General features: G+C 42.3%; 3 protein-coding genes across 3 annotated transcripts; 1 reads left to right on the top strand and 2 right to left on the bottom strand.

The window, feature by feature from the left end:
• Nucleotides 1-268: 268 nt before the first annotated feature.
• las1l (LAS1 like ribosome biogenesis factor) lies at nt 269-5,973 on the top strand. Its single transcript, XM_083693077.1, has 13 exons — nt 269-473; nt 756-881; nt 1,033-1,102; nt 1,372-1,453; nt 1,727-1,894; nt 2,026-2,072; nt 2,385-2,494; nt 2,723-2,808; nt 3,329-3,538; nt 3,760-3,907; nt 4,655-4,977; nt 5,389-5,539; nt 5,710-5,973. The coding sequence occupies exons 1-13, from the start codon at nt 328-330 to the stop codon at nt 5,798-5,800; spliced, it is 1,758 nt and encodes a 585-aa protein (XP_083549203.1). The 5' UTR covers nt 269-327; the 3' UTR covers nt 5,801-5,973.
• A 4,842-nt stretch (nt 5,974-10,815) lies between these two features.
• Nucleotides 10,816-17,970, bottom strand: zc3h12b (zinc finger CCCH-type containing 12B; the record flags this gene model as incomplete). The annotated part of the gene is made up of 6 exons (XM_083693065.1): nt 10,816-12,326; nt 12,421-12,527; nt 13,491-13,725; nt 14,350-14,489; nt 14,619-15,430; nt 17,773-17,970. 6 exons carry the CDS (start codon nt 17,968-17,970, stop codon nt 10,894-10,896), a joined length of 2,925 nt encoding a protein of 974 aa, XP_083549191.1. The 3' UTR covers nt 10,816-10,893.
• Nucleotides 17,971-20,500: 2,530 nt separating this feature from the next.
• shisa2a (shisa family member 2a) lies at nt 20,501-21,685 on the bottom strand (the record flags this gene model as incomplete). Its single annotated transcript, XM_083665573.1, has 2 exons — nt 20,501-21,033; nt 21,400-21,685. 2 exons carry the CDS (start codon nt 21,683-21,685, stop codon nt 20,501-20,503), a joined length of 819 nt encoding a protein of 272 aa, XP_083521699.1.
• Nucleotides 21,686-26,299: the final 4,614 nt, after the last annotated feature.

The raw sequence follows: 26,299 nt of genomic DNA, 5'->3' as shown, positions 1-26,299 counted from the left end.
CCTTTAATCGTAAAACCATCTTGTAGAATGACGGATATGAAAAGGCGTAGGGTGAAGTTGACCCGTTTTCTATATGCCCCCTATCTATATTGATACCCATCCCATATTTAGGCTGGCCCTTTTGATCATGCAGCTCAGTTGGCTCTAGGTCCCTTTTTTACCCCCCCTTCAAAATCTGGGCGGAACAGTTGTTCACGGTATGTGTTTCACTGGGGTTTTCTCTATCAGCCCCACGCGTCAGCATTTCTGTTGTAGCAGCCTAAAGAAGGAGCTAAAGAAGCTAAACTTGTGGTTTTTGTCTTGCTGCCGGTTTCTCACCTCGTAAATATGAAGAAAAAAACAACGGAGAAGAAGCGCCACGTAGTAGCATGGATCAACAAAGCAGAATGGGACCAGGTGCTGGAATATTTGTACTCAAAAGATTGTGCTTTACAAAAGTATGCTTTGCACAGAATATCTGCGTGGAAAGGCAGGTAAGAAACACATGTAAGCTAGCTTGCTAGCTATTGATAATCAGATGCATAGTTTTCGTTCCTGACTATGTTATGTTGCTAGCTAGTCGTTGAAGAACACGAGTGTGTTGTATCTAACGTTTGGTGCAATGTTGTTTACGGTGCTATTCAACATGACTGAACTAACTAAGGCTTATTGTGAACAGTGTTTGCCTGGCTCCTCAGCTGTGTGTCATTGCAATTAATAAGTTCTCTTTCTTAGTCGGCTGATCAGATCATCGTTCAATCAATGCATGTTTATAGGTTTGGCCACAACACTCCCGTGGCTGTGGAGTGTACAGCTGACCTGGTCCGGGGTCAGATACTGGATAGCTCCGGACAACTGGACCCAGATGATCTGGTTCTGTTGTATGGAACCGCGCTCGTTAGGTATGAATTACATTCATGACTTTTTTTTTTTTCTCACGTATTACATTTGTTCCAGTCGTCCGGTAACACTTTAATCAGTGTTGTTACTAACTGTCTAATTGCCTCTGAAACCACTGCGGTGTAACATGTGTTTTGCTTTTCCCAACAATAGGTTTGTCAATTTAATCACAGAAAAACAGCAGGGGAAAGTTGCACGTTCACTGAGAACGTTGGCCAACAAGGTCTGTAAAGCTACAACTTTAGGTTGATCTATTTGGTAATGTCATCATGATTTATGTATATACTTTTGCCTACAAATCAATTGGGTATCAAAAAAAAAAGTCTTATTTTCAAACCGAGATCTGGATAAAATAGGTTTCTTGTATCTGATTTTCACATTAAGTTGTGTGGCTTTCTGGTATCAGGGTGGGTATCAGACAACCCCACTAACTGCCCACTATTTATTTATTTATTTTACAATAAGTAACAAATACCAATATCTCTGTTCCAGTTGAAGATCCCTGAGTGGATTGTGAACCTCAGGCATGAAATAACTCACCGCAGGCTCCCCACCTTGAAATGGTGTCGCAAGGGTAAGTGCCATCAGGCACCTTTTAAAAAAAATAAAAATAATAATAATATTAATCTTTTTTTTTCCTTTACATATCAGAAGCAACAATATCTTCCTGTTTCTCTCAATATCTTTATTTTGATTACACTTATGTGAAACAGTAGGGCAGGGGGTGTTTGCCTTATCAGTCATGTGATTACTAATTCTCATTGTGACATTACTTTATGAAGTGGTGTTACCCTTAATAGATGTTACCCCTGGTTGTCATGACATCTTTGCTATGATGTCTTTGCAGGTTGTAAGTTTGTGCTGGAGTGGCTTCAGCAGGAATACTGGTCCAGACAACTTGGCAGTGGATTGGCTGACAACTGGGACTGCCAATCAGAGGGCGAGGATGGGGAAGAGGAACTGCAGAGGCAGGAGGACGAGCTCATTGCCAGACAAAAAGAAGTAGAATCTTATAGTGAGTTGGAAATATTTGATTGTCTCAGTCAGTTTATAACCAATCCAAAGTTGAAGAAGGCATGGGAGTGTAGGAAAGGAGTGTAGGAAACATCACTTTGTATTGACTGAGATGCTTTGACTTCTTTCCAGAGAAAGCACGAGAACTTTTGATATCTTTTGAAAAGGAACAGTATCAGGTATTTACCCCTCTTCTTTGCACTTTGCTCTTACATTTTTCCAAGAGACGTCTTTGAACAGCACACTTATTGTATTTGAATGGTCAGCCTTTATTTTACAGCCCTGTTTCAGCAACAACTGGGCATAACAACTGGTCACATGGCACTTTGCCAGACTCGGAACAAACGTTTGTTGATGCTGATTTTGTTGTGTCTCACTATATTGCTTTTCACTTTTATTCACATAGGAAAGTTATATTATGTGTTTATTCAGTAAAAGAACATGATTTTTAGGAGTGCGAACATCATAGTTGTCCCCTTTTTGTTGTGCAGACATTTGATGGATTCCTGGAGGAGGACAAGGAGAAGAGCCTATGGCCATCGCCCTCCGCAGACATGAGTTGGGTCCTGGCTCAGATCAAACACTTCACCTTAGAGTCCAGGTCGGTTATCAAATCAAACACATATGACTACCTTTATTTTATTCTCCTAATAACAATGTAATTGAATTGGTGGGCATACAGGGTTTGAACCAGAGTCCCCCACCTTGACGACCGGTTAGACATTGTCGTAGTCGAGGACGATGCTGGAGTTGTGTATGTTTCTTAGGCGGCGCTGAAGAGTCACGAGCGAGATTCCAAATCACCTCATTTTCCTTTTCTCCCTCCTAGTGAAGTACTGATGGACGTGTTGTTGGAAGATGGATTTTTGGTTCCAACCAGTGAACAGCTGGAATCACTGGACATTGACCCTGCAGGTAACACTGGACTTCGGTCAATTTGTCCTTGTTTTAATCAAATACATTCATAAGCTGATATCTCCAATGAGTTTCCTAATAGGAATCTTTGGCCAACATTTTCCTTGGGAAAACCTATGAGCCCAAAATAACCACAACATGTCAAATCGATGACATGGGACATAATCCAATCAAAGTTTACAATACTGAAGCCAGCGATTGCATGGCGTGCAATACATTTATACTCTGTTAAACGTCAGCCGAACAATCACTGGTTTCTCAAAAACCTCGTTAAAAACAACAAGGTACAATTTAAAATCTTGCTGTAGAATTTAGAATGGTTTCTATATTACATCTTTTGGCAGTTTAGTGGTGTTTTGAAGAAGGAAAATGGGGCTCAATATTTATAACAAATGTCCCCGAAACATCTATTGATTTGATCAGACTAGTGATAAAACATGGGAACGTGTCAGAACCACTGCATGGTCTGAACAGTGACTATCAGTAACCAGAATTTCTTTTTTCTTTTTTTTTGTCGAAGAAAATGCCAACTCTACTCCTCCCCGCCTTCCCAGAGTGTTTCTGCGTTTCTGGCTTCCCCTCCTGAAGATGCTCAACTCTCCGTTGTTTATTCACCTCCTCCTGGAGAAGCTGTTTGTGGAGCTGCAGCAGCTCTCTGGAGAGCCTCAGAGGCATAGATCCACCTATGTCGCTGCTTGGATCTCTGAAGTCATCTTCTGCAACGCCAACAGTATGTTTTTCCTCATCCACCATTGACCGTCGTGTTCGCTTTGATTATGCCTAAGAGCTTCTTTTGAAAGCCCTTCTGCGGCGATCTTTAGTAGGAGGCTCTGCTAGATCACTTGTGTGCCAACTCTCAAGCCATGTGACAATGTGTATGTGAGAGTTTGCGTTGTGCCATAACCATAATCCCAGAATTCCCTGATTTTGTAGTTTGATTTGTCTCCACAGAAACTGAATACCATTATGAAACAAATGGTCAGAGGAAAGTCAGAATTAGGGACAAGATTTTTGTGAATCGACTCCAGCTGAGGTGGCAGCAGCTTCTTGCAGCCTGCCTGAATGCTCCCTGCATGGCCACACCGCACCTGCTGCAGCAGTAAGCAACACGCATCACACAACAACACAATGTCTTCTGCATTCATGACTTCAAATTGCTGATGACTATGAATATGAGTACTATTGGAACAATACCAAAGCCTCGTTAAAGGAAGCCGGTTCACTCCTTTGCCATCTTAACCCTAATTTACATAAAGGAGACCAACAGTGTTTATTTTAGACAGGGTTAGGGTTAGCCTATGGGAGGGCAGGACAAAAACTCCACTCACACCAAAATGATACGGATTAGCAACTTTTCCTTTCGGTTTTTCATATGTGATCATTAAAAGTAGTTGGAGACACTTTATTTAGCTCTGTGCTAACCTCCCACTCTAGTCTTACATAGGCATTGCTACGGAAACGGTGCGAGAAAGCCGCGAACCTAGCAACGACAACTGTCAGTAACGCTAATCTATAACTGTGGTAATTGGTCAGAAATGTATCCTCATTTGGGAATAGCGCCGTCTTCCCCGTCTGTTGCAAAACCAATCGTAAATCCAGGGAGTGGCATCTCTCTAGTATATAAATCTCTGACAATAGTCATTTTGAATTGAAGTTACAATAATTCTTGAATGTAATCTAATGTTTCAGAAATGATCCCATGTAGATGTGTTAATGCTTGTATGCTTTGTTTACAAAAGTGTGTGTGTGTGTGTGCGCTCACAGGCCTGGTGTGCCACCTATTTCACAAAATATTAAAATATAGCAATTAGTTTTTCTATTTGACTCTTTTTTTTGTATCTTTTAGGATTCTGGAGGACATGGAGCAGCCCCTGCATGTGGACACCCGACAGAAGCTGCTCCGACTGTGCTCCATCTACACCCAGGAGGCAGACGTGGGACGTCGCCCTGGACCAGAGAGTGCAGGCCAGCCTATCTACACCCTAGAGAGCCTGCAGGAGAGGCTGCGTCTCTCCAGACACTCCGTCCACAGCCTGCGCCTCGGGGGCATGGCGGACCCAGGGAAGACCCTGCCGGAGAGGACGGAAGATGTTCAGGAGACCCTGAGTGCAGATGTGGTGGCTGAGAGGGCAGCAGAGCTCAGGGGGTCTCCCTGGCAGGTTTGCACAGGTGAGGGGAAGCCACCCTATCCTGGCCCTGAGTGAAGAATGCTGTAATTCAATCCATCTCAGTGAATGACTAAGCTTAAAGGACACTTCACAATATGTGTTTGCCTCATTCTTTATCTCCAGCACCATACCAGTCTATATGTTAAAAGTTAGTTTTTAGAAAATGCCATGACAGAAAAAAAAAAATATATATATTTAAAAAATAATTACATAATTTCCTTAGGACCGCATGTAGCCACTTATATGGTGCTGGTGATGATGAAAATTAGGTAAAAGATTAGATAAAAATTGTGACATGTCCCTTTTAATCAACCACAACCACTCTTCCGTACTGTGGGATTATTGGTTAAAAGGTTTAAGATTATCCTACGGCAAAAGTCACCTTACAATGTTTTATTTCTCACCTCTTTAGACAAGGTCCAGTGGAAGAACTATCCTCTTGGTAAAGTCCCTGGCCAGTCAGAGGAGCCTTCCTGCCTGATGGTAGACAACTACTCCACCATGACCGTGTTTGACCAGCAGGTGGAGATGGAGAATGCCACCCAACACAATGTGCACGCGGGGTAAGAAACAGTTGTATCTGTAGTTTACTGTAATAAAAATAAACTAAATAAATAAACAGACACAGTCTCCTGTTGGGGTAAAGTACTTTTGGCTAATATTGAACATCACAATGTAAAACTACATCCATTTTAACTGATGTTTTTTTGTCTTTCTTTATTTCTTTCTCCAGAGTCTCAGTGCCACACAGAGCAAGTACCGATGGTCTTCTCTGGACACACAATGATATCAACAAATTGAAAGCTGGGCTACAACTGTTTTAAAATGAATGACAATACTGTAAAAATAAAAGCCTTCACATGTTCTTAATCCATATAAACATGGTTTTGAGATTGTGTTTCTAGTTTTGTCGGAGACCATAAAGGGTTGTTTTTCTTTGTGCAAAAATTGCATTTTTAAATAAAGGTACTTTGGTTAATATATTTTTATCACAGGTTGTTTTGAGTAAATGTTGCATTTTGTGTGGCTTTAAGTGTAATATTCACGCAAAAAAAATATATTTAAAAAGTGTGACATTTCTGCCATCAAGGCCTTCATCAGAATGGCTTATTATCCCTTCCTACTCGTGGTGCTGACAAGACGTTGGCATTTTTGGTCTAGCCTTCGTAACTTTGTTACTAATTCAATAATTCCCCTCAAACAGGGGGACTTGGACATACGTAACATGTTTTTATTTCTAAATGGTAAAATATATATGAAAATAACGTGTGAAAGCTGACATTCTGCACTGAAAACCCAATTTGCTGGAGTACAGCGTCAAACTGAACATCTGGAGACAATAGAGGAATGTTCACACCTGAAATAAGAAGACAAAATAAACACAGCATGAACATAATTTTGCTTTATTTGAGAAAATGAACACATTTTGTCATTGAGACTTACATTTTGTTTGAGTCAACAGACCCAAAGAGTTCATAGTTGATGTTTTTTGTCTTTTGGTTATTGTTTTGTCACTTAAAACAATTGAAAAGCAATGCGTTGCATTCAACATAGATTATAACAGACTACCGCAGCTCATAACCACACATGATCTAAGTTGTTAACTCACTCTTATGACCCTTACACGTTGCAAAACCACAACACAAGACACTTCAACTTAACTTTTATGACATGATACCTGCACTAATTCACAAATCTGATTTTGTAAGCGCATTTATAATAGCAAACATCGAGAATATTGTTTGTGAAATTGTAATCTGTAATAAATCTCATAGTACCTGAGAATTGCTATTGTGGGTGTATAAGAGAATCTGCCATTTCATGTGAGCTGGTGGAGCAATAACATTGATTTAAGGGTTCATCTATGCATTGAAAATCTCAGTAGTTCTGCAACCATCTACAGTTGTAGATTCAAACAATAAATCAGCTGTGAGTCTTCATGTTCAGACCATCATTAGCAAGTTAAAGAAGACCTCAACATATCACTGAGATCTGTCGTCATAAACAGATCTTGGAAATTGAACTAATTACAAAGGCTCACATCAACAAATTGTATAACATCGTTCTCAATTGAACAATAATCGAAATTAAACAAATATACTCTCACCCAGTTAAAAATACTTAAGGCTAGATCAAGTGCCATTGGTGAGAGTGACAAATTGTCAAAGTAAACCACAACTCAACATAGATATATTTAATCACAAAATAAGAGGGTTATTCATTCAATCTACTTCCACAGACCCAACACTTAGAATCAGGCGATACCAAATTACCTGTGCTTTATAAATATTAATTTCATTATACTGACAAATTGTCACTTTTATCCTCAAAATGTAATACGGTGTGTAGGTAAAACCCTGTGTTTAATAATGGTATGTATTTCATGAATAACCCCCATAAGTGTTGTAACCCAAGCAATTGCAACCCATTCAGTTCTCATAACAGCAATTACAACCAAGCCATATTAGGCATGATGATATACTGAAATATGGAAGGTACGCTCAACACAGGAATAGAGCAGACATGGGGCAAAGGTCAGAGAGGGAGGGGGGGGTTGTACTGCTTTTTGTTTTGTTTTGTTTTTTAGCTGCTTGGGTTATAACACAGTAATAAATGTACGATGCAACAAGCTTTATAATGCACTGTAACCTTACGTTTGTGGCTACTTTCAGTATACATACACATATGTAATGTATATATATGTATATACAGAAAAGACACCATGCTTACAGTTGCACACAGGGTATCTGTGCACTTTCATGTAGCGCGTAAATGTCCCTGTAAGTAAACCATTGTGCCCAGTAAGAAATAGTACATACCAGTGGGCTACTCCCAGTGACACACAGTGTCACAAACATTATGGCATTGTATTTTTTTCTTTAAATAAAACAATTTTTGATGATACTGTACATTTCATAAATATATTTTACAATCAAGAAATAGATACAATTTGTATCAACAAACAAAGGTCATTTCTAGACATTTGTGGCTTTGTCGTTTGCGGGCCTTCTAAAGGTGAGGGGTGGGGGGGTGGGGGGGGGGGGGGGGGGGGGGTGACGACGACTCCGGACCACCATTTTCTACTCTCATCTTAACCAGTGACCTAACTGTGATATATGAAGTATGACACATGCAACACAATATGGTTATTAAACAACGTGATCGATAACACTGACACAGCAAAACATCTTACATTTTGTTGGATTTGACAAGCTTTGTCAAAATAAACTCAAATAAAAGAATGTGTGACCTTTGTGAATTTCAGATGGCCTCCACTGAAGACCATGATTCCACACACATAGTTAAAGGGAAAGCATATAATATTAATTCCATGATATATGTGCTATTAGAAATTAAATAACACATCACACCCATTTTACATTTCATAATGCTATGTCTACATGATGTCACTTTCTAGTGTAAGTTGGAAAAAAGGTTGTGTTTTGTGTCTCACGGTTTTCTTACATCACAACAATCCTTTTCTTTACCTTAAAGGGATAGTTCACCCAAATTACAAATTCACATATTTGGTTCCTTACGATGAAAGGAGTTGATGGACACGGACAGACTTCAATCCACACTTCGGTTCTGTTTATCTGGGCACTGTCACTAACTGTTAACTGATAGCATTTTAAGCCAAAATCCAAACCATCTCAGTCATTTAAATCAAGTCATTAAGTCTTTTCAGAGAATTTGGGATGATTTGGGCATTATACATTTCAAACATATTAATTTAGGGTACATTTAAATCAGTAAGCATTACTGACAGCGCCCAGATAAACAGAACCAAAGTGTGGATTGAAGTCTGTTCTTGTCCATAGACAAATAGGAACCAAATATGTGAATTTGTAATTTAGGTGAACTATCCCTTTAATTTGTATCATTTTGAAGCCTTTCAAAGTTGGAGGGAAAGTAGTGTTAAAAGGTTGGCACGCAAACTGTAAGCCAAATGCCAGAAACAACCCTGACGGCAGCCTCGCATTCTGAGTGTTTCACAGGAAGAAACATTTAGGCAGTGTATCACACCTTCTCATGAAGACACAGAGAGCCCCAACACGGCCTCCTCTTAGTTCATGAAAAAACAAAGTCAACAAAGCCCCAAATTCCTTTGGGCAAATAACATTCAAAGATGTTTTTCTTTTCTTTACATATGTTCATTTACAAGGGCTGTCTCTCAGCATTAATAAGGAAACATGCTTTTTTAAAGCATTTTGCCGATGAGAACTCACCAGTTCCTAAGTACTAACGTACATGTGACTTTAAAAGAACTGGAAGTGCCAGGTCCCAAGGTGCAAGATAAGGATATATACACACATATGTCTAAGGAACAGCATTATCATTAAAGGGGCAATCTGGGACTTGTAAATCATTTTTGATATTTAGCCATTGTTTCTTGGAGAATATTACTTATAAAATGCCTTGTGGGCTTAATTCAACTGTCAACATATAAGATTGTTGTACTCCATTGTTTGTAAACAATGTAACAGTAAACAAACACTGTATAGTTTCAAAACATGGTTAAAACTCTCATAGATGGTTAATCCTTGCATCCAAACCTCTGTACATGGATTAGAGAGGCAACATTTCTGCAGCCTCATCCCTCAGCTGGGTGGCCGCTTGGTTGTTGTTTGAATCCCAGATTGCATCTTTAAGGTAACTAATCAACACCAGTCTGGTAGAACCAGCCAGAACGTGCAACAGTTCACATTCCGTTTCACTTAACTTATCCATATGGCCTTCAGAAAATTAACATAAAATACAGCCGGACCAATTAGTGTACTATGGGGGTGGTTTGTTTTGTTTTCCTGATTGTTTGATGGTTGATCCAATTGCTACAAATTAGTTGAGCCACGCCTCTGAAATGGCTTCACGAGGAGGAAGGTGGGACTGATATGTGAAGTGAAAGAATGAACGTAGCGATTAGGCTGATTCCATCAAAGAAAAATCAACACAGTCAGTCAGCTATACAGAACACCAGAATAATTTCCTAAACACCGATCTAAGTTTCCACTACAAGCCAAACAATCGTCAAATCATCAAAACTAAAGAATCACTTTACTAGTGACACACGGTCAATTCTCTCTCTTTTTGGCATTATTTCAGCAGCTTAGATGTGTCTTTTAAATGGCTTTTCAAGTGTCTCATATACACAGGTGTGTGCACAGGTGTTTTAATCAGGTCCTTTTTCGGTGTAGATTGATTTGCTATGTGCACTCACAAATTCTACCAAAATAGTAGCTTTGTATGGTGAGATTGAGAAAATATATATATGTATATATAGATATATACACACACACATATATATTTCATTCTAAACACTTAGTGCCTCACATTTAAAAAGCAAAGGAGACCTCAACTACATTAAGAGATTCATTGAAACCTGTTAAACAATGACAGGAGCAGTGAGGTCATTCAGATATGTATAAGGCCATTAAATGTCAAAGTTCATGCTCTGAGGTATGCTTGCACCCACTACCCTCCGTCTTCTCCTTCATTGCACAAAAAACAAGTCAGATAGTACTTCCAGCAGTGTCTGACGTATACTATGACCTACCTACACATATAGGATGGGATCCTAACTCGAGATCCGCATGTATAACTGGAATCATCATTAACATTTCCCATTGACATCAATGCAAGATTTACCTCAATGTCGGCCAAATGCCCACGGATCACAAGTTAGGATTCCACCCATGGTGAAATTATTACTCCTTGTATCAAATGCACTCTGTTCAATATGAAATCTTCCCACAGTTGTCTCTTACATTTGAGAAACCCCCCCTACCCTTGAATTTGACCTCCTGAATTTTATCAAGACAAATTGTTTCGATGACGATTAGATCCCCTTACTTGTTGAATCTTGGTATAGAAGACCATAATATTCTATCTCAGCTTCAAAAAAAATAAAATGAGACACTTAGTGGCAAGACCTCAACTTGGTGACGATGACGGCAGCAAGTTGTTGTGGGTCTGTCAGATGGGGGTTCTTCTCCATGACCGAGTGAACCACGTATGCCGGGAAGATGTTGCAGAGGTTGCGGTACGTTTGGTATTGGTGCTCTGGGATGACGTGCGGCTCCTGGTGCTCGGGTGCCGGCGTGGTCTCCCAGGGCGACCTCCAGATCTGCTCCATTTTATCGGGCATGCTGCGGACCATCACCCTCTCGCAACACGGCTGCATCAGGCTGTTACTCAGGGGGTATGAGTGGTATCCATAGGATTCGTTGCCGATGGGCAGAGGGTCCCAGCTGGCGTGCTGCTCGCGGCATAGCGGGGGTCTCCTCTGCCGCATGGGGTTGCTCTCATACAGCCTGGAGTCGGAGATGCTGTCCATACGGGTCATGCCCAGGGAGCGGCCGGGCTGAGAGGACGAGGAGGGGAGGACATTCTGAGGTAGGGGGTAATCCCCTGGACAGCTCGACCTCGCTCCGACCAACGCATGCTGGATGTGTGGTGCCAGGTGGGACACAGACTGCTTCCGGGGGCACTGCTTGGGCTCTTCAGGCCCGTAGCTCTGGACCCTGGTCAGGGCCTCGTGATGGAACCCGTGCGAGAAAGCCTGGAGTCTCTCTCTCTGTGCAGGAGATTGCTGCTGCCCCTTCATGCTCTCATCCAGGCTACTGTCCACTGAGCTCAGGTAAAGGTCCCCGTAGGAGGAGAAGGAGTCGCTGTTGGAATGGCTGAGGCAGGGCTCAGGGCAATGGCTGGGGTTTCTCTGATACACCCCGTGCTCATGCTCCATGCTACAGAAGCTGTCGACATTGTGCATGCTGCTCATGCTCATGTTGGAGAAATCACTGAGCATGGAGTAGTATCCGTGGTCGCTCACAGAGTCATACTTGGGAAACTGCTCACTGTAAGTGACAGAGTTGCCGTGGCTGTTGGTGACTAGGATGGGTGGGTACTGCACGCTGGACATGTGCTCCAGGGAGCTGTGGGTGAACTGGAGCGAGCCGGGCACGGGGCTGCTGGCTGATCTTGTGTTCAAGGCACCGGCTGCGTGGCTCTTGGCAGGCTGCATGGTGGGCACGCTGAGGGCAGACACAAGGGAAGGCACAGAGTTTGCCTCGGGCTTGCGAGCAGCGGAAAGCCTCTCCTCCGGTTCGCAGGCCACTGAGCGGATGCTGGGATCAGACTGCCGCTTGGGTGCCACACGTTTGGCCTCGGAGCCGCTGTCCCCCTTAGCTGTGGCGAGTCCCGTGCCGTACTTGGCCAGGGCCCCCTCACTCATTGTCTTCACAGCAGACAGTTTGGCGAACGCCCTCAGTTCATCGGCCACGGAGCGCTGGGGCTGGTTTGCACGCTCTGGATGGTAGTATTTGCACTTATGTCCATAAGTACATTTTTTCCCTGTTTAAAGTATCATTGAGAACGCAAACAGACAATATTAACACAAGCGGTAAAATGACAGTACACAATAAAATACTGTTTGTGAACAACCTACCATATGGACACGGTTGCTTTTTGTGCTCTGGAACAACAGGACGCTTGCGGAGGAAATTCTCTAAGCTCGGACCATGTCTTCCCAAAGGATCATCGGGTGGCATGAATCTAAAACAAAATAAATGTTAGTGCTTAGTCGTCATGTAGTTTAAAGTAGACTCAGTAACATGACATGATCATACACGAAAGGTCAACTACCTCGTCAAACACGCTGGCTTGCATTCAGGGAGGGTGCAACAGTCTGGCAGTGGCTGATAGAAACGTCATGAATAGAGCGAACATGGTTAATGACTCTTACATGCCAGGGGCATCTGTTCTACATCATGTATTTCTATCTGAACATTCCAGAATGATGGACCCTCCTGAATGCAGCCCAGAATTCCAATCTGCAAAGGCTTCCATCACTGACTCCCAATGTTGACATGCCTCAAGGGAGGGCTATAATATAGAGGGGAATAGCCCCATTTCCACAGCAGCAAGGCCAACTGCTTTTCCACAGTCACTCCCGGCCTTCAACAGTGCTTACTCCAGGCCTATTCTGTGCTTCAAACTTGGCCTCCCCCACCCCCTTGCCAAACAGGACCAGGGGTGCGGTTTGGAGCGAGGGCTGGATTTTCTTATCATCCAAGTGCTTTAGTTGGCTTGCTGTAACTACCAAAATCAAATTTACTTGAATAATGCTTTTTTTTTACTAATAAAATTATGTGTTTAAAAGTTACCAGAACCTGTTGGGTAACCGGAGGCTATTTGACGGGTTCCTAGTGTCTCCATATAGTTACAAACCTACAAACTGCAGAATATAAACCAACTGTCGATTATACTACGGGGCGGGACTGGAAAGCCCTGCTGTGGAAATTCAGACGGGCTTGTTCACGAGGCTCAAAGCACCGGGCTTTGAGCACTAGCGAGCTGCTAGTAAGCCTTGGCATGCACAACAAGCAGCTAATGAAGAGCTTTGGCCTTGTATTTAATTGTGTTGTTTTAATTTTCTAGTTCTTAATTTTGTTGTTGTTGATGTTAAGAAGCAGAGTTGCCGTACTTTTAATTGCAGACGCTGCTCTGATGACTTACTTATCATTGACAAATGAATACATCAGTAGCCGCTCTTCTATGAACTTCTTCCACTCTGGCTTCTCATTCTGCAAGTCCCTGTAGTTGTCATTTGACACAATTATTCCATCAGAGTCACAAGCCAGCTTCACTATGAAGCGATCATCATAGCACACCACCCTCCTTCCCTGGACCCTTCGAGAAGGGGTGAACACCAGTATCTTCTCTTTTTCCAGCTTCCGCAAAATGTCTTGATCTGCAAAAGATGTTTATATCAGTCAAGACTTATTGTTTTCTGAAAGGTGTATCTTTGTTACATCTCCTTTTCAAATAGTTGTGTAGTGAAATACTTTTAGTCTGGCCCTTACAGAACTGAATCTTTTGTCACCGTATGGCCTATGGTCATTCAAATTGTGCACAACTCAAAGGAAATAACTCAAACTTGAAAATAAGTCTAGTGAAAACAAAACCTGTTCGTTTGAAAAAAGATTCTTGGCCTTAAGTTGAAAACTGTTTGTGTAGAACACCCACATATTTAACACATTACCCTTGTCCTATGCAAGTGTTGTGTTTATGTCACTGCCTTGGTGGCAATTGAATTTCCCTACAGGGATTAATAAAGTAATAACTAATCTAATAACTAATAACTAACCCTATTCTGATCTCAAGTTAACCGTTAAAACACAGATAACCTTAACATTTTGCTAATAAAAAAAACCCCACACACACCCAGCCCACACTCCCCCACACTCCCCCACACTCTCTCACACCCAGCCCACACTCCCCCACACTCCCCCTCTCTCTCTCACACCCACACACGATTCAAAACACCTCAGGCAGACACCCATACATGTGTCTAATTGAAGTGCAGCTTTAATACCTGTAATGGGGGCATCAGGCCTCGACTGTTCTTTCCTCCAATTTGGAACAAACACCGTGATGTCTTTGTGTGCTTTCTCCAGGAACCAATCGACAGCCAATTGAATACCGAGGCAAGAGAAAACCTCTTTGTTGCCATGGCTACAAAACAAAACAACCACATCTTGTAAAAGGCCTGCTTGTAAAGGTAATAGAAGTACACACGGATGGTTCAGAACATTCCGCATGAGGTACAAATTGATTTGGTTTGATTGAGTATTGGAGCCTTACCTCATTGCCACATTCGACCCATCGATGACGATGGGCCTGAGGTTGTCAAAAGCCTCCACAGACTCATCTTCCAGTGACACCTCTGGACTGACTGCCTCTTTGGGGCAGGGGCCTCCCCGAGACACTGACATGCTTGTACTGCTGCTGGCTTGAGTTTCCGCCTCTCCTTTGTTCCCGAGCCTCACCAGCTCAGCCAGAAGGTCGTTGATGAGGGCGGCAGCCCCCAACTTGTTCAACACCGTCTCCACTTGTTCTCCTGAGTATCCCAGCTTCAAGGCAAAGTCCATCTTGGTTTGGTACTCCCTGTCGCTGGCATTCTTCAGCAGCACGGCTCCCGCCTTGGTGTCGTCTCCACGGAGCTCCTGCAAAGTGCTGCTCTGGGAGAAGCTGGGCCGGTCCAGGCAGGGAGAGCGACAGAGCTGCCGGTGGGGCTTGGTGGCATTGAAGGGCTCCCTCCACTTGCAGCTGCTGCTGCTGCTGCTGCTGTTCACCTGCAGCTGCTGCTGTTGCTCTGACTCGCTCTCGGAGCTACTCCCCTCCTCCGACTCGCCACTGGCATGCTGGGCCTCACTTAGGTCGCTGACCTCCTCCCTGCATGGGCGTTTCTCCATTTTGAGCTTCTCCACCATGGACCATGCCGTCATCACGTTTCCCTCACCGCCCGAGATCTCCACCACATGCTCCCTCAAGTCCACCACAGCCTGCGATTCATACTCGATGGCTGACTTGAGCGCCAGCAGCCGTTTGTGAAGAGCCAAAGTGAGACACTCTCTCTTTCTGTGAGCCGGCCAAATCAAAGACACTATGTAATCCTGAAAGAGAACAAAAATATGATTCGTCAATAAAAGACCAAGCTGGAAAATGTAATCCTCGGACTAAAAATGATTGAGGAGTTTCGTATCCACCATTCTACAAAAATGTACTTAAAGTTTAGATTAGGTTAATCTTTTCCATTGATTTCAGTCACAGAATATCAAGCTGACCTTTGATATGATATGCCGACACATACATTATAGATTTGTGCAATTTGGTCTAGATATGCACATAGGCCAGGCTACAGTAGTAGTGGTGCATTTACCAAACCTTAGTGAAAATAGTAGCTATTTCCCCAAGTCTTGCAGCAGATAGTAAGATACTACCATTCTAGCTTCAAGAGGCTCAGCCCATGACATGTGTTGCCTAGCAACGCAGCCCTGTCATCAGCTAACTGCTTTTTAGCAGTCACGACTAACACAAAACACAGCCAAGCTTTCTCTAGCAGCCTGGCAAACCGCACACTTAAAACATGACATTTTAAATCACATAAAATGCAGGTAATGCAAAAGGAAGATAATACATCTATATAATAAATCAGAAAAAAAAATACAAAAAGGAGCATTCAGTACACAGCTTTCCACCAGTTTTGAAAAGACATTGCATATTTTAGCATTTTTAAAATGTGTAAAAACAGAACTCTCTGCTCAAATCTTTCTTTTTTACTTAGAGAGAAATAACATAGCACTGTCTCCTGACTCTCTTCTCTAGTCTGTAGCCTTATTTTACTCTTCTATCATCAAGGGAGGATCTGCAGATCAGTCCTATTAAAGAAATCAGAACAAAACTACTGACCTCTCCAAAAGACAAGATCTTCCTGCGAGAAGAGCATGTGTCACTATAATAAGACAACCGGTATAGGACATTTGCTACAATTGAAAGAGCTTTTATTTATGTGTCCATACCATGTCCATATACACATAAAAAAATGCAAGTGAAGCTCACAGTTCTGGATAAGATTATCTGATAACCAGGCAAAACTAGGTAGGGAAATGGTGTAGGCTAGACCCACTCAACACCAAAGAAAGGCACCAGATTTTTGTTCACTTGCCCTAACAATATCTCAACATTGTTTATCAAAAGTCTTTTGTTTATCTGCAGGAAACCCGCTACTGTACCTCATCCATTAACTATGATGTGTTGGAATTTCCTGGCACTAGGTACATGAGCTAGTACATAGCTGTAGAGCAGCTTCAGGCAGCAGAGGAGCTCCATCCCACCACCACCACCCCCCCTCCCTCTCCCTCCCGCCCGCCCACCTCCACATCACAGGCTGAGACAGCAGAGGAGCCCCATCCTCCCCCCCCCCCCCCCCCCCCCCCCCCCTCCTTCCCTCCTCCACCTCCACATCACAGGCTGAGACAGCAAGGCCACAGGACTGAAAGCACTGCACATGCCCAGGCTTGTGCAGCTCTGTTTCATAGCAACAAGTGGAGCATGTCCCTTTAGCAGCACTCGATGCTTGGCCAAACTGAGGCCCCGCCACAGTGAGGCTATGCTGCAGTATTGGAGGTACAACAACAGAACACTGTGTTCTGAAGCACACACACACACATACAGCACTTCATATTGGCTAAGAATCCTGACTGAGTAGCTGGTCCTGGTAGTCTACATTCATTCGGCATTCAAATGTTCTTTGAATATACGAAACAGGTCTAAGGTCTCCCCTAACAAATGTTCACACCCTTACCGAGCTAAATGTCATATACAGCTAGCTAGCATTTAGAGCAACCTTTGCTAAATATTTTTATTTGGAATCTATGGAACTAGTTGATCGGTCTTTAGTTGTCACTGCCGGCTAGTTAGGTAGCTAACTTGCAAACCAACACATCTTTTTTCCCCCCTCAATACAGCAGCGGCTACTGTCTTTCATAGTACTATTTGGAGCAATAGTATGTAGCTAACGTAACGTTACAGTCCTCCAAATAAAAACATAAAAAAAAAAAAAAAAAAAAACGTTAATCTGAGTAGCAGCTACACCTAACCATAGACTTCCATGATGAAGATAGTTAGCTAACGTACTAAGGTGGCTAAATTAGCGGGTCAGTTTAATTGCTGGAATTGAACGTTAGCTATCAAGCTTCAAACGAAAGTTTCCCGTTCATAAATTATTACTCTAAACTAGCCAAAATAGTAGCTAACAGCAACTGTAAAAGCACAAGTCAAGGGTTAATTAGCTAACCTGGCGGTAAGCTAACTAGTCTGCCAGTTATCGTTCGCTGACTAGCTAGCTAACTAGCATCGACGTCTGAAGCTGGCGATATCTCCAAAAAGACGACAGCTTAACCAACATTAGCTAGCTGGATGAAATGAGCATGGTGAAGTTAGCCTGATATCTTACTTTTGCCTTGCTGCAGTCATCTTCCTCACCCTCCGCGACACGCACTATGATATGGGTGCTGGTGCTGGCATTTGCGCTGTCGCAGTTTGACTCAGCGGATCCGTAGCTGACCCTCACCCGGAAAATACGCTCAATGTACTGGATGGAGCGGTAAAGCGAAGGGCCTGCACTTGCGGGCACTGCCAGCTCTAAAACCATTTATTATATCCACGAATACAGCCTACTCGAGTTGTCAACCGAATTGCTTAGGATGTTTTTCTCAGAGAGTTCAATACTTTGGAAAATACGAGACATTTATGTGTATTCACGAACATTACAGCAAATAAACAAAGCTAGCCAGCTAGCCAAATATCATTCATCATCCCCTCCCTTCATCGTTTCTGACTGCCTCCCACAGACCGTCTCTTAGCAACAAGTCGGACGCCCTCTGTCGCCTTCTAGCAGACTGGACCAGCAGTACCAGAGAGAGTATGGGTCTGTTTGATCAGGCTGACCGGACCAGCAGTACCAGAGAGAGTATGGGTCTGTTTGATTAGGCTGACCGGACCAGCAGTACCAGAGAGAGTATGGGTCTGTTTGATTAGGCTGACCGGACCAGCAGTACCAGAGAGAGTATGGGTCTGTTTGATTAGGCTGACCGGACCAGCAGTACCAGAGAGAGTATGGGTCTGTTTGATTAGGCTGACCGGACCAGCAGTACCAGAGAGAGTATGGGTCTGTTTGATCAGGCTGACCGGACCAGCAGTACCAGAGAGAGTATGGGTCTGTTTGATTAGGCTGACCGGACCAGCAGTACCAGAGAGAGTATGGGTCTGTTTGATTAGGCTGACCGGATCAGCAGTACCAGAGAGAGTATGGGTTGTTTGATTAGGCTGACCGGACCAGCAGTACCAGAGAGAGTATGGGTCTGTTTGATTAGGCTGACCGGACCAGCAGTACCAGAGAGAGTATGGGTCTGTTTGATTAGGCTGACCGGACCAGCAGTACCAGAGAGAGTATGGGTCTGTTTGATTAGGCTGACCGAACCAGCAGTACCAGAGAGAGTATGGGTCTGTTTGATCAGGCTGACCGGACCAGCAGCACCATAGAGAGTATGGGTCTGTTTGATCAGGCTGACTGGACCAGCAGCACCAGAGCGAGTATGGGTCTGTTTGATTCGGCTGACCGGACCAGCAGTACCAGAGAGTATGGGTCTGTTTGACTGGCTGAACCTGGATTGGCGGAGCGGTCCCCGCCAATCCAACATACATCTACGCCGACGGGTCATTTCGTCGTCCTGAAACATCATCATGTAATTTCCATAAAATGTTATCATTTCCCCAACATTTTTGGAAGGCACATAACGTGATATGTCGGGTTGTCTACGTTTTCATCTATAGCAAAAAAATTTGCTTGTGAAAACACCGAATATTGACACATTACTCCATGTGCTTGTCACGTCACATTCTATTGAGCCGGGTTCACAGTCAGCTTGAATGGGGCAACCGGGAGGTCGCCCGCTGTATCGAATGGAATCAGCAGTAAGCCGGCGTACCGGCAGTCTCCCATGAAAACTAAACGAACGTTCTTGTACTCAAGTAGTGGACGCATCGTTGATAGGGGAAGCATAGGTGAAAGCATGAATTGTAAACATATACAAATTGTATATTCCATGTGTTAAAGTGGTTATGACTTTCACGTGTTATAAGTATTCAGTGTGTTGTCTACTGGATTTGAGTAATTTTAATATTATGGGGACCAGGGTGATCCTTAAAGTAGATTATAAATCTGCATGGTTTATTTATTTAACGCTGTGTGTGTGTGTGTGTGTGTGTGTGTGTGTGCGCGCGCGTCAAAGACACAAAGTTCATTTCCACTACACTGGACACTTACGGACTGGACCGGATAGTCCTGTATAGCCTCACTGTCAGTTTATTGAATGTAAAACATTACAATTCATGTCTCCGGTAAAACTGCTTTTGACTTTAACACTAGGGTAGTTAATCTATGTGCATCCACCTAACCCCAACTGTGCTCTATGTACCCCCACAACCCAGAGATTAGGCCTATACCACAACCCCCTCTCTACCTGGATTTATTCAACACACCCTAATTGTGAAGAGATTTCGGCCTCCCTCTATTGTCACAGACCAGGTTTTTTTTAAGGATACACTGCATCACAAAAACCTCCCACGTCTTAATCTCCTGGCCACCACGAAGACAAAGGCTGATGGCAGCCCAAAACATTGGAAGACTATTGTTCTTGTATTGGTCCAATCAATGGCGTTAACTTGACAATGTCATCTTTTAAAGACCCAAAATATCAGTGTGCTTTCGAGCGAGCACACTACTTTATTTCAACATCCCTGTAAATTGGACAAAAGAATAGTTTATCATTTCACAGGATGATTATGCCATGCCATATTGACCATACAAATGAGGAATATTTTATAGATAAATCATAACTACTCTTGGAGTAAGAAAGGGTCTCAAGAAAAATAAACAAAATCTGAAAATAACTTTATTTGTATTTTTAAATATACACTGAAATCAGTGGGTAATAAACATTTTACAAAAATGTTAGTAGGCCTACTCCCTCCAAAGAGTACTGATACAAGTATGTCTTACATATGGCAATTCAATGAAAGTGGCCAGTTTTCAATGAAAACGTCTGTAACATTTCTTCATTTCACTTCTACCATTTTGTTGTGGTGAGACAGCGTGTGGAAGAAGAAACAGTGTAACAGCCTCATATAGTAACGCCACTGAACAACTGTTCTGTGTGCATCTGGAGCTGAGGAATAGTGGGGACGAGCTGCTGTCCATACATGGAACGATTATCCACGAATGTCGGAGTCATTAGCATCGTATGCTCGGGAGGTATCCCGTATTTCTGATACGGCTGATAAAATGTACCAGGAAGCTGAGGATGAGTCACATACTGGTTAGACTGTGAGCTTGTGACAGGGTATCCATTCCTCAAAGGTCCGTACATGTTCATGCTGACCTCGGTGCCGACTGTGCAGATGTTGGGCTGTATTGTTACCATAGTTGATCTTCCAGTTGAGCTGGAGCTGGAGCTAGACTGGCGAGATGGAGTCACGCTCTCTGGGGATGGGCCCCCGGACTCCAACAGGGTTGTCTGGAAGGGCGTTGATCCATTCAGACAATCCTGTTCCTTGGGCTTCAAGCAACGGAGGCAGCATATGGACACAAACGTTCCAATCAAAAGGAAGGACAAAAATGTGCCCACAACTATCACAAAGGGCAAGTAGACTGGCACTAAAAGAGGAGAAAAAAGATACATCAAAATGAATAACAGCAAAGTTAATGTGGCACCACAATTGAACCAGAAAAGCTCCACAATTAAAACGGTGACACTTTACATTTAACCTCTTAAGTTATATTATACATAGGCATAATGAAAATACAATAACAGTACATGAACCATATAGCACCAAAGACTATTCTTCTAACCAATGCACTGTTATTTATGATGAATACACAGCCAATATACGTGTAAACCCTTTTTAAAGACAATCTTAAAGTGTTACCCAATGTTTTATTGCAACATTAAATGAGCGAATACAAATGAAGTCTGCGAATTGTAAACAATTCAGCCAAACATTTGTGGAACATGATTCTTACCTTTTGATGCAATGTTGTTGGTGTTGGCATTGTTTTCGAATTCTAAGACGTTTTCGAGGTCACAGGAGCTCTGATCCAGCCTGGCCTCTGCGGCGGTGCAACAGTAGCGCAGCGTACAAGTCCCACAGCAGTACCTGGCATCCTGACCGTCGTAGCGCTCTGGACACTGGAAACCCGGGTGCCATGTGTTGTAGGAGTCTTCCCAGCCATGGCAGTATTCCCCAGAGCTCGCCACATAACCGTTCATCAAAGAAAATACAAAATGAAAGGCAACTAAAAAACGCATGTTTGGTATGCCCAGGCAGACTTAACCATTCAAACGGTTTGAAACAGTTATTAAGCGTTTTGGAGTGTGAAAAGAAAGTACAATTTAGGAAATATAAGCCTAGAACGCTTGAACGCATGAACAAATGACCACTGCAATGTTGGAATCGAGAGTGAGGTATTGTCCTGGCATGTAGTAGAAGAGAGGCCAATTACCATCAGGGCACAGGGGAGACCACCACAGCAGGCAGCTATTTATCCTCAGCTTTACCTATGCTAATGGTGGGAGGGGTCTGGAGCACACCCTGCTATTCTACTGGATCTGTTTTGGATATTGAACTGTAATTCCAAGAAGCAAAACTGAGGATTTTTCATTCAAAAAGAAAAGTAAAATAACCTTGTGATAGGTATCTAGGTATCTTGCTGTATGTGTGATAGGTATCTAGGCTACTACTTGAACTACAAAACAGACTCAACAGCCCAGTGGAGTGTCACTGCAGTGCATTGATTTACCAACAGAAATAATGTTAGAAGTTGAGGAAAGATAGACTTTCTATACTATATTGATCAAACAAAGGTTGCTTAGCAGCATGAATATAGCCTAGAGTTTCTCTGGTCTGGCCATAACACCATCATATGGGAGACATACGCAACTGGACAAAGAAAAAGGGAGACATAGTGATTATTCATTGAACAATGTAAGATACAGGAGACAGTGACCATTTAGCACTTCAGCCCCCAACCAAGAGGGTAAAATAAACGAACAGAGCAAACACTGGTCAGAAGTCGGAGCCAACTGGGGCAGTGGGAGTGAGTCTGTTTCTACCTGCAAATGTCCATTTGAGGAGGTCAATCACCATCTATGACATCTGGAGAAATGTTGCATTCCAATTTTCTGAGCAGACAGGTGACAACACGCGATAACAAATAGCAGTGATTAGATATATTGAATATCAAAGTTCTAATTCACTGGTAAAATGGGGCTATAAAGAGATCAAATGGGTAATACTGTATAGGAATCTGAGTGAGTGGGTAAAAACAAACATGTTCAGAAAGAAGCCTCTCCAGCACTCAACCATCAACATGTCGGCTCACAACAGACAACAGCAGTCTAAATGGGCTCCATTTTAAAATCTCTTGCTCGGTTGTTAAAGGGCATTACTGGCAAGTTAGCCACAGTAGAACAAGTTTGCCAAATTACCATCACAAATCCTAAAATGGCTGCCATTGTTTGTTGAATGCTAATGCAGGCTTCTGGACAATGGCAATTTACTCCCATTGTGCTGTTCCTAATCTCTGTTAATGACACCAGACTTCTCCAACTAGCACGCTTTTAGAGTGTAAGGTAAGGTAATTATGGGAAATAGATACATTTAAAATGTCATCATAGAAAATTAAGATTATGCAATCCCATTTAGAACAGTGTCGTCTACCAATAATCATAATTTTGCAGTAAAATATGATAATATAGCAAATCGGATGACGGAGTTGCTAAGTGTAAAATTAATTGGTAAATGGTTTAGACAAAATCTTGAAATCTTCTTTCTTAAATAACCTTACTCCTATGTATTCACTCATTCCATAGATTATCTATTGGTGGTTGAAGACAGTCAATGTCCTTAACTGAATTTAAATAGTTCTTTACTCAGCAATGACATTTTTGGCCGTTATCAGAGGTAGAATTGGGTTGGTAAGTAAGCCTGTGGGAGTAGTTCAGATGATAATTGGGCTGTCAGTGGGGGTCCGCCCTAGTAATTAGGCAAATCATGATGGTGGGCAAAGATCGTTATCCTCAACCTACCCCTCACTGTGGTGAGCTACCATCCAACACCTCAATCCAAAACTTCCTCCACCATAGCAGGAATGTCTGTCTAGAGAAGTAGTCCTTGTTTCGGTACTCTAGAATAGCAGTGATGTCTCCCGAGAGAAAATATACTGTCCTGGGGTTTAGAAAGCAGGAAAGTATGTCTATACAAATGACCATTGTTTAGGCAACTCAGAATAAAGCGTAGCTCCACTTTCAGATGACAACACAAACATTTTCTGAGATTTCTTTGCACATATAATTACAGTGAATACCACAAAAGTGAATATGTACAATACCATATATTTTCTTTACAATACCCCTGTGCTATAATAGGTTTACTTCAGAACTTCAGCAAAAGTGGTTAACTCAGTTGGGCATATACTGTGCAGCCTATGTCTCCTCACATACAGATGAAGTCAGAAGTTTACATACACCTTAGCCAAATACATTTAAACTCAGTTTTTCACAATTCCTGACATTTAATCCGAGTAAACATTCCCTGTCTTAGGTCAGTTAGGATCACTACTTTATTTTTAGAATGTGAAATGTCAGAATAATAGTATACATTTATAAATAAATTTATTTCAGCTTTTATTTCTTTCATCACATTCCCAATGGGTCAGAAGTTTACATACACTTTGTTTTTATACATACACTTAGTATTTGGTAGCATTGCCTTTAAATTCTTTAACTTGGGTCAAACGTTTTACTTAGCCTTCCACAAGCTTCCCACAATAAGTTGGTGGAATTTTGGCCCATTCCTCCTGACAGAACTTGTGTAACTGAGTCAGGTTTGTAGGCCTCCTTGCTCGCACACGCTTTTTCAGTTCTGCCCACAAATTTTCTATAGGATCGAGGTCAGGGCTTTGTGATGGTCACTCCAATATCTTGACTTTGTTGTCCTGAAGCCATTTTGCCACAACTTTGGAAGTAGGCTTGGGGTCATTATCCATTTGGAAAACCCATTTGCGACCAAGCTTTAAGTTCCTGGCTGATGCCTTTAGATGTTGCTTCAATATATCCACATAATTTTCCTTCCTCATGATGTCATCTATTCTGTGAAGTGTACCAGTCCCTCCTGCAGCAAAGCACCCCCACAACATGATGCTGCCACCCCTGTGCTTCATGGTTGGGATGGTATTCTTTGGCTTGCAAGCCTCCCCCTTTTCCTCCAAACATCAGACCAGAGGACATTTCTCCAAAAAGGAAGATCTTTGTCCCCATGTGCAGTAGCAAACCGTAGTCTGGCTTTTTTATGGCAGTTTTGGAGCAGTGGCTTCTTCCTTGCTGAGCGGCCTTTCAGGTTGTCGATATAGGACTCGTTTCACTGTGGATATAGATACTTTTGTACCTGTTTCCTCCAGCATCTTCACAAGGTCCTTTGCTGTTGTTCTGGGATTGATTCGTGCCAAAGTATGTTCCTCTCTAGGAGACAGAACGCGTCTCCTTCCTGAGCGGTACGACAGCTGTGTGGTCCCATAGTGTTTATACATGCGTACTATTGTTTGTACAGATGAACATGGTACTTTCAGGCATTTGGAAATTGCTTCCAAGGATGAACCAGACTTGTGGAGGTCCACAATTTTCTTTCTGAGGTCTTGGCTGATTTCTTTTGATTTTCCTATGATGTCAAGCAAAGAGGCACTGAGTTTGAAGGTAAGCCTTACAATACATCAACAGGTAAACCTCCAATTGACTCAAATTCTGTCAATTAGCCTATCAGAAGCTTCTAAAGCCTTGACATCATTTTCTGGACTTTTCCAAGCTGTTTAAAGGCACAGTTTAAAGGCACAGTCAACTTAGTGTATGTAAACTTCTGACACACTGGAATTAAACTTCTGACACACTTATAGTGAATTATAAATGAAATAATCTGTCTGTAAACAACTGTTGGAAAAATTACTTGTGTCACATGCACAAAGTAGATGTTCTAACCGACTTGCCAAAACTATAGTTTGTTAACATGAAATCTGTGGAGTGGTTAAAAAAATTAGTTTTAATGACTTCAATCCAAGTGTATGTAAACATCCGACTTCAACTGTAAATAGTTACATTCTGCATTATCTATTAGTGAAATTGGGTTCATTCACACCAGTGCTGAACAGAAACCTTCCAGACAAGGCTGTCCATGACCAGTAGTGGGAGAAAGGCTGGGAGAGCCTCATGCTCTGGAGAAACAGAGAGCACCACACCCATTCGTATTCCCATTCGTATTGTGAGTGGTTATACACAGAGAGGATTTCTTGTTACATTCATTTTACAATATGGCACTTTTTAGTGGTCATATGGCAAGTGTCACTTTTTAGTGGTCAATAATGATAATCAGAATTTCATCAGACTCTCATTCATGTAGGGATCAATACTTTAATTTAGCTATACTCATCTATGGGTAAAAATGCTGCTAGCTTGCCTCTAACACAGCATTGTTGCCACCTGTTCTGCATGGAGATCTGTAAGAAAATACATACGAATTTGGCAATGTTGAGATAAGAGAGATAAAATTAGATCATCTATTTCTGCAGTTTGTCAATACAGCCATATTTAAGACATCAGACAACAGACAGACAGACAAAACACAATCATCACATGAACAACACAGTACATATATCAAAGCTTGTTCACGCTCAGTTAGTTTTTTGTTGTTGTTATTCTGCCAATAAAGTGACAGCTCTAAAATTGAACCCGATTCATTTCTATGGGGATTTTAGTTAGACAGTTTTAACATATTTGCTGTATGTGGCATTTAGCTAGTTAATCATTATTAACCTGTACCAACATTGTCATTTAACTGGTATACATGTTACACTTCATTGAAATCAGAAAAATATA

Source organism: Argentina silus (assembly GCF_951799395.1).
Source record: "Argentina silus genome assembly, chromosome: 2".
Classification (NCBI taxonomy): domain Eukaryota; kingdom Metazoa; phylum Chordata; class Actinopteri; order Argentiniformes; family Argentinidae; genus Argentina; species Argentina silus.
Note: the sequence above shows the minus strand (reverse complement) of the source record. Positions and strands in the feature narration are given on the sequence as shown.

Excerpts from the sequence above, each read along its gene's own strand:
- las1l (XM_083693077.1), top strand. The coding sequence starts at position 328 with ATGAAGAAAAAAACAACGGAGAAGAAGCGCCACGTAGTAGCATGGATC. Across the intron at positions 2,809-3,328 it reads ACTGGACATTGACCCTGCAG|AAAATGCCAACTCTACTCCT; the intron begins GTAACACTGGAC and ends TTTTTGTCGAAG. Across the intron at positions 3,908-4,654 it reads ACACCGCACCTGCTGCAGCA|GATTCTGGAGGACATGGAGC; the intron begins GTAAGCAACACG and ends TGTATCTTTTAG.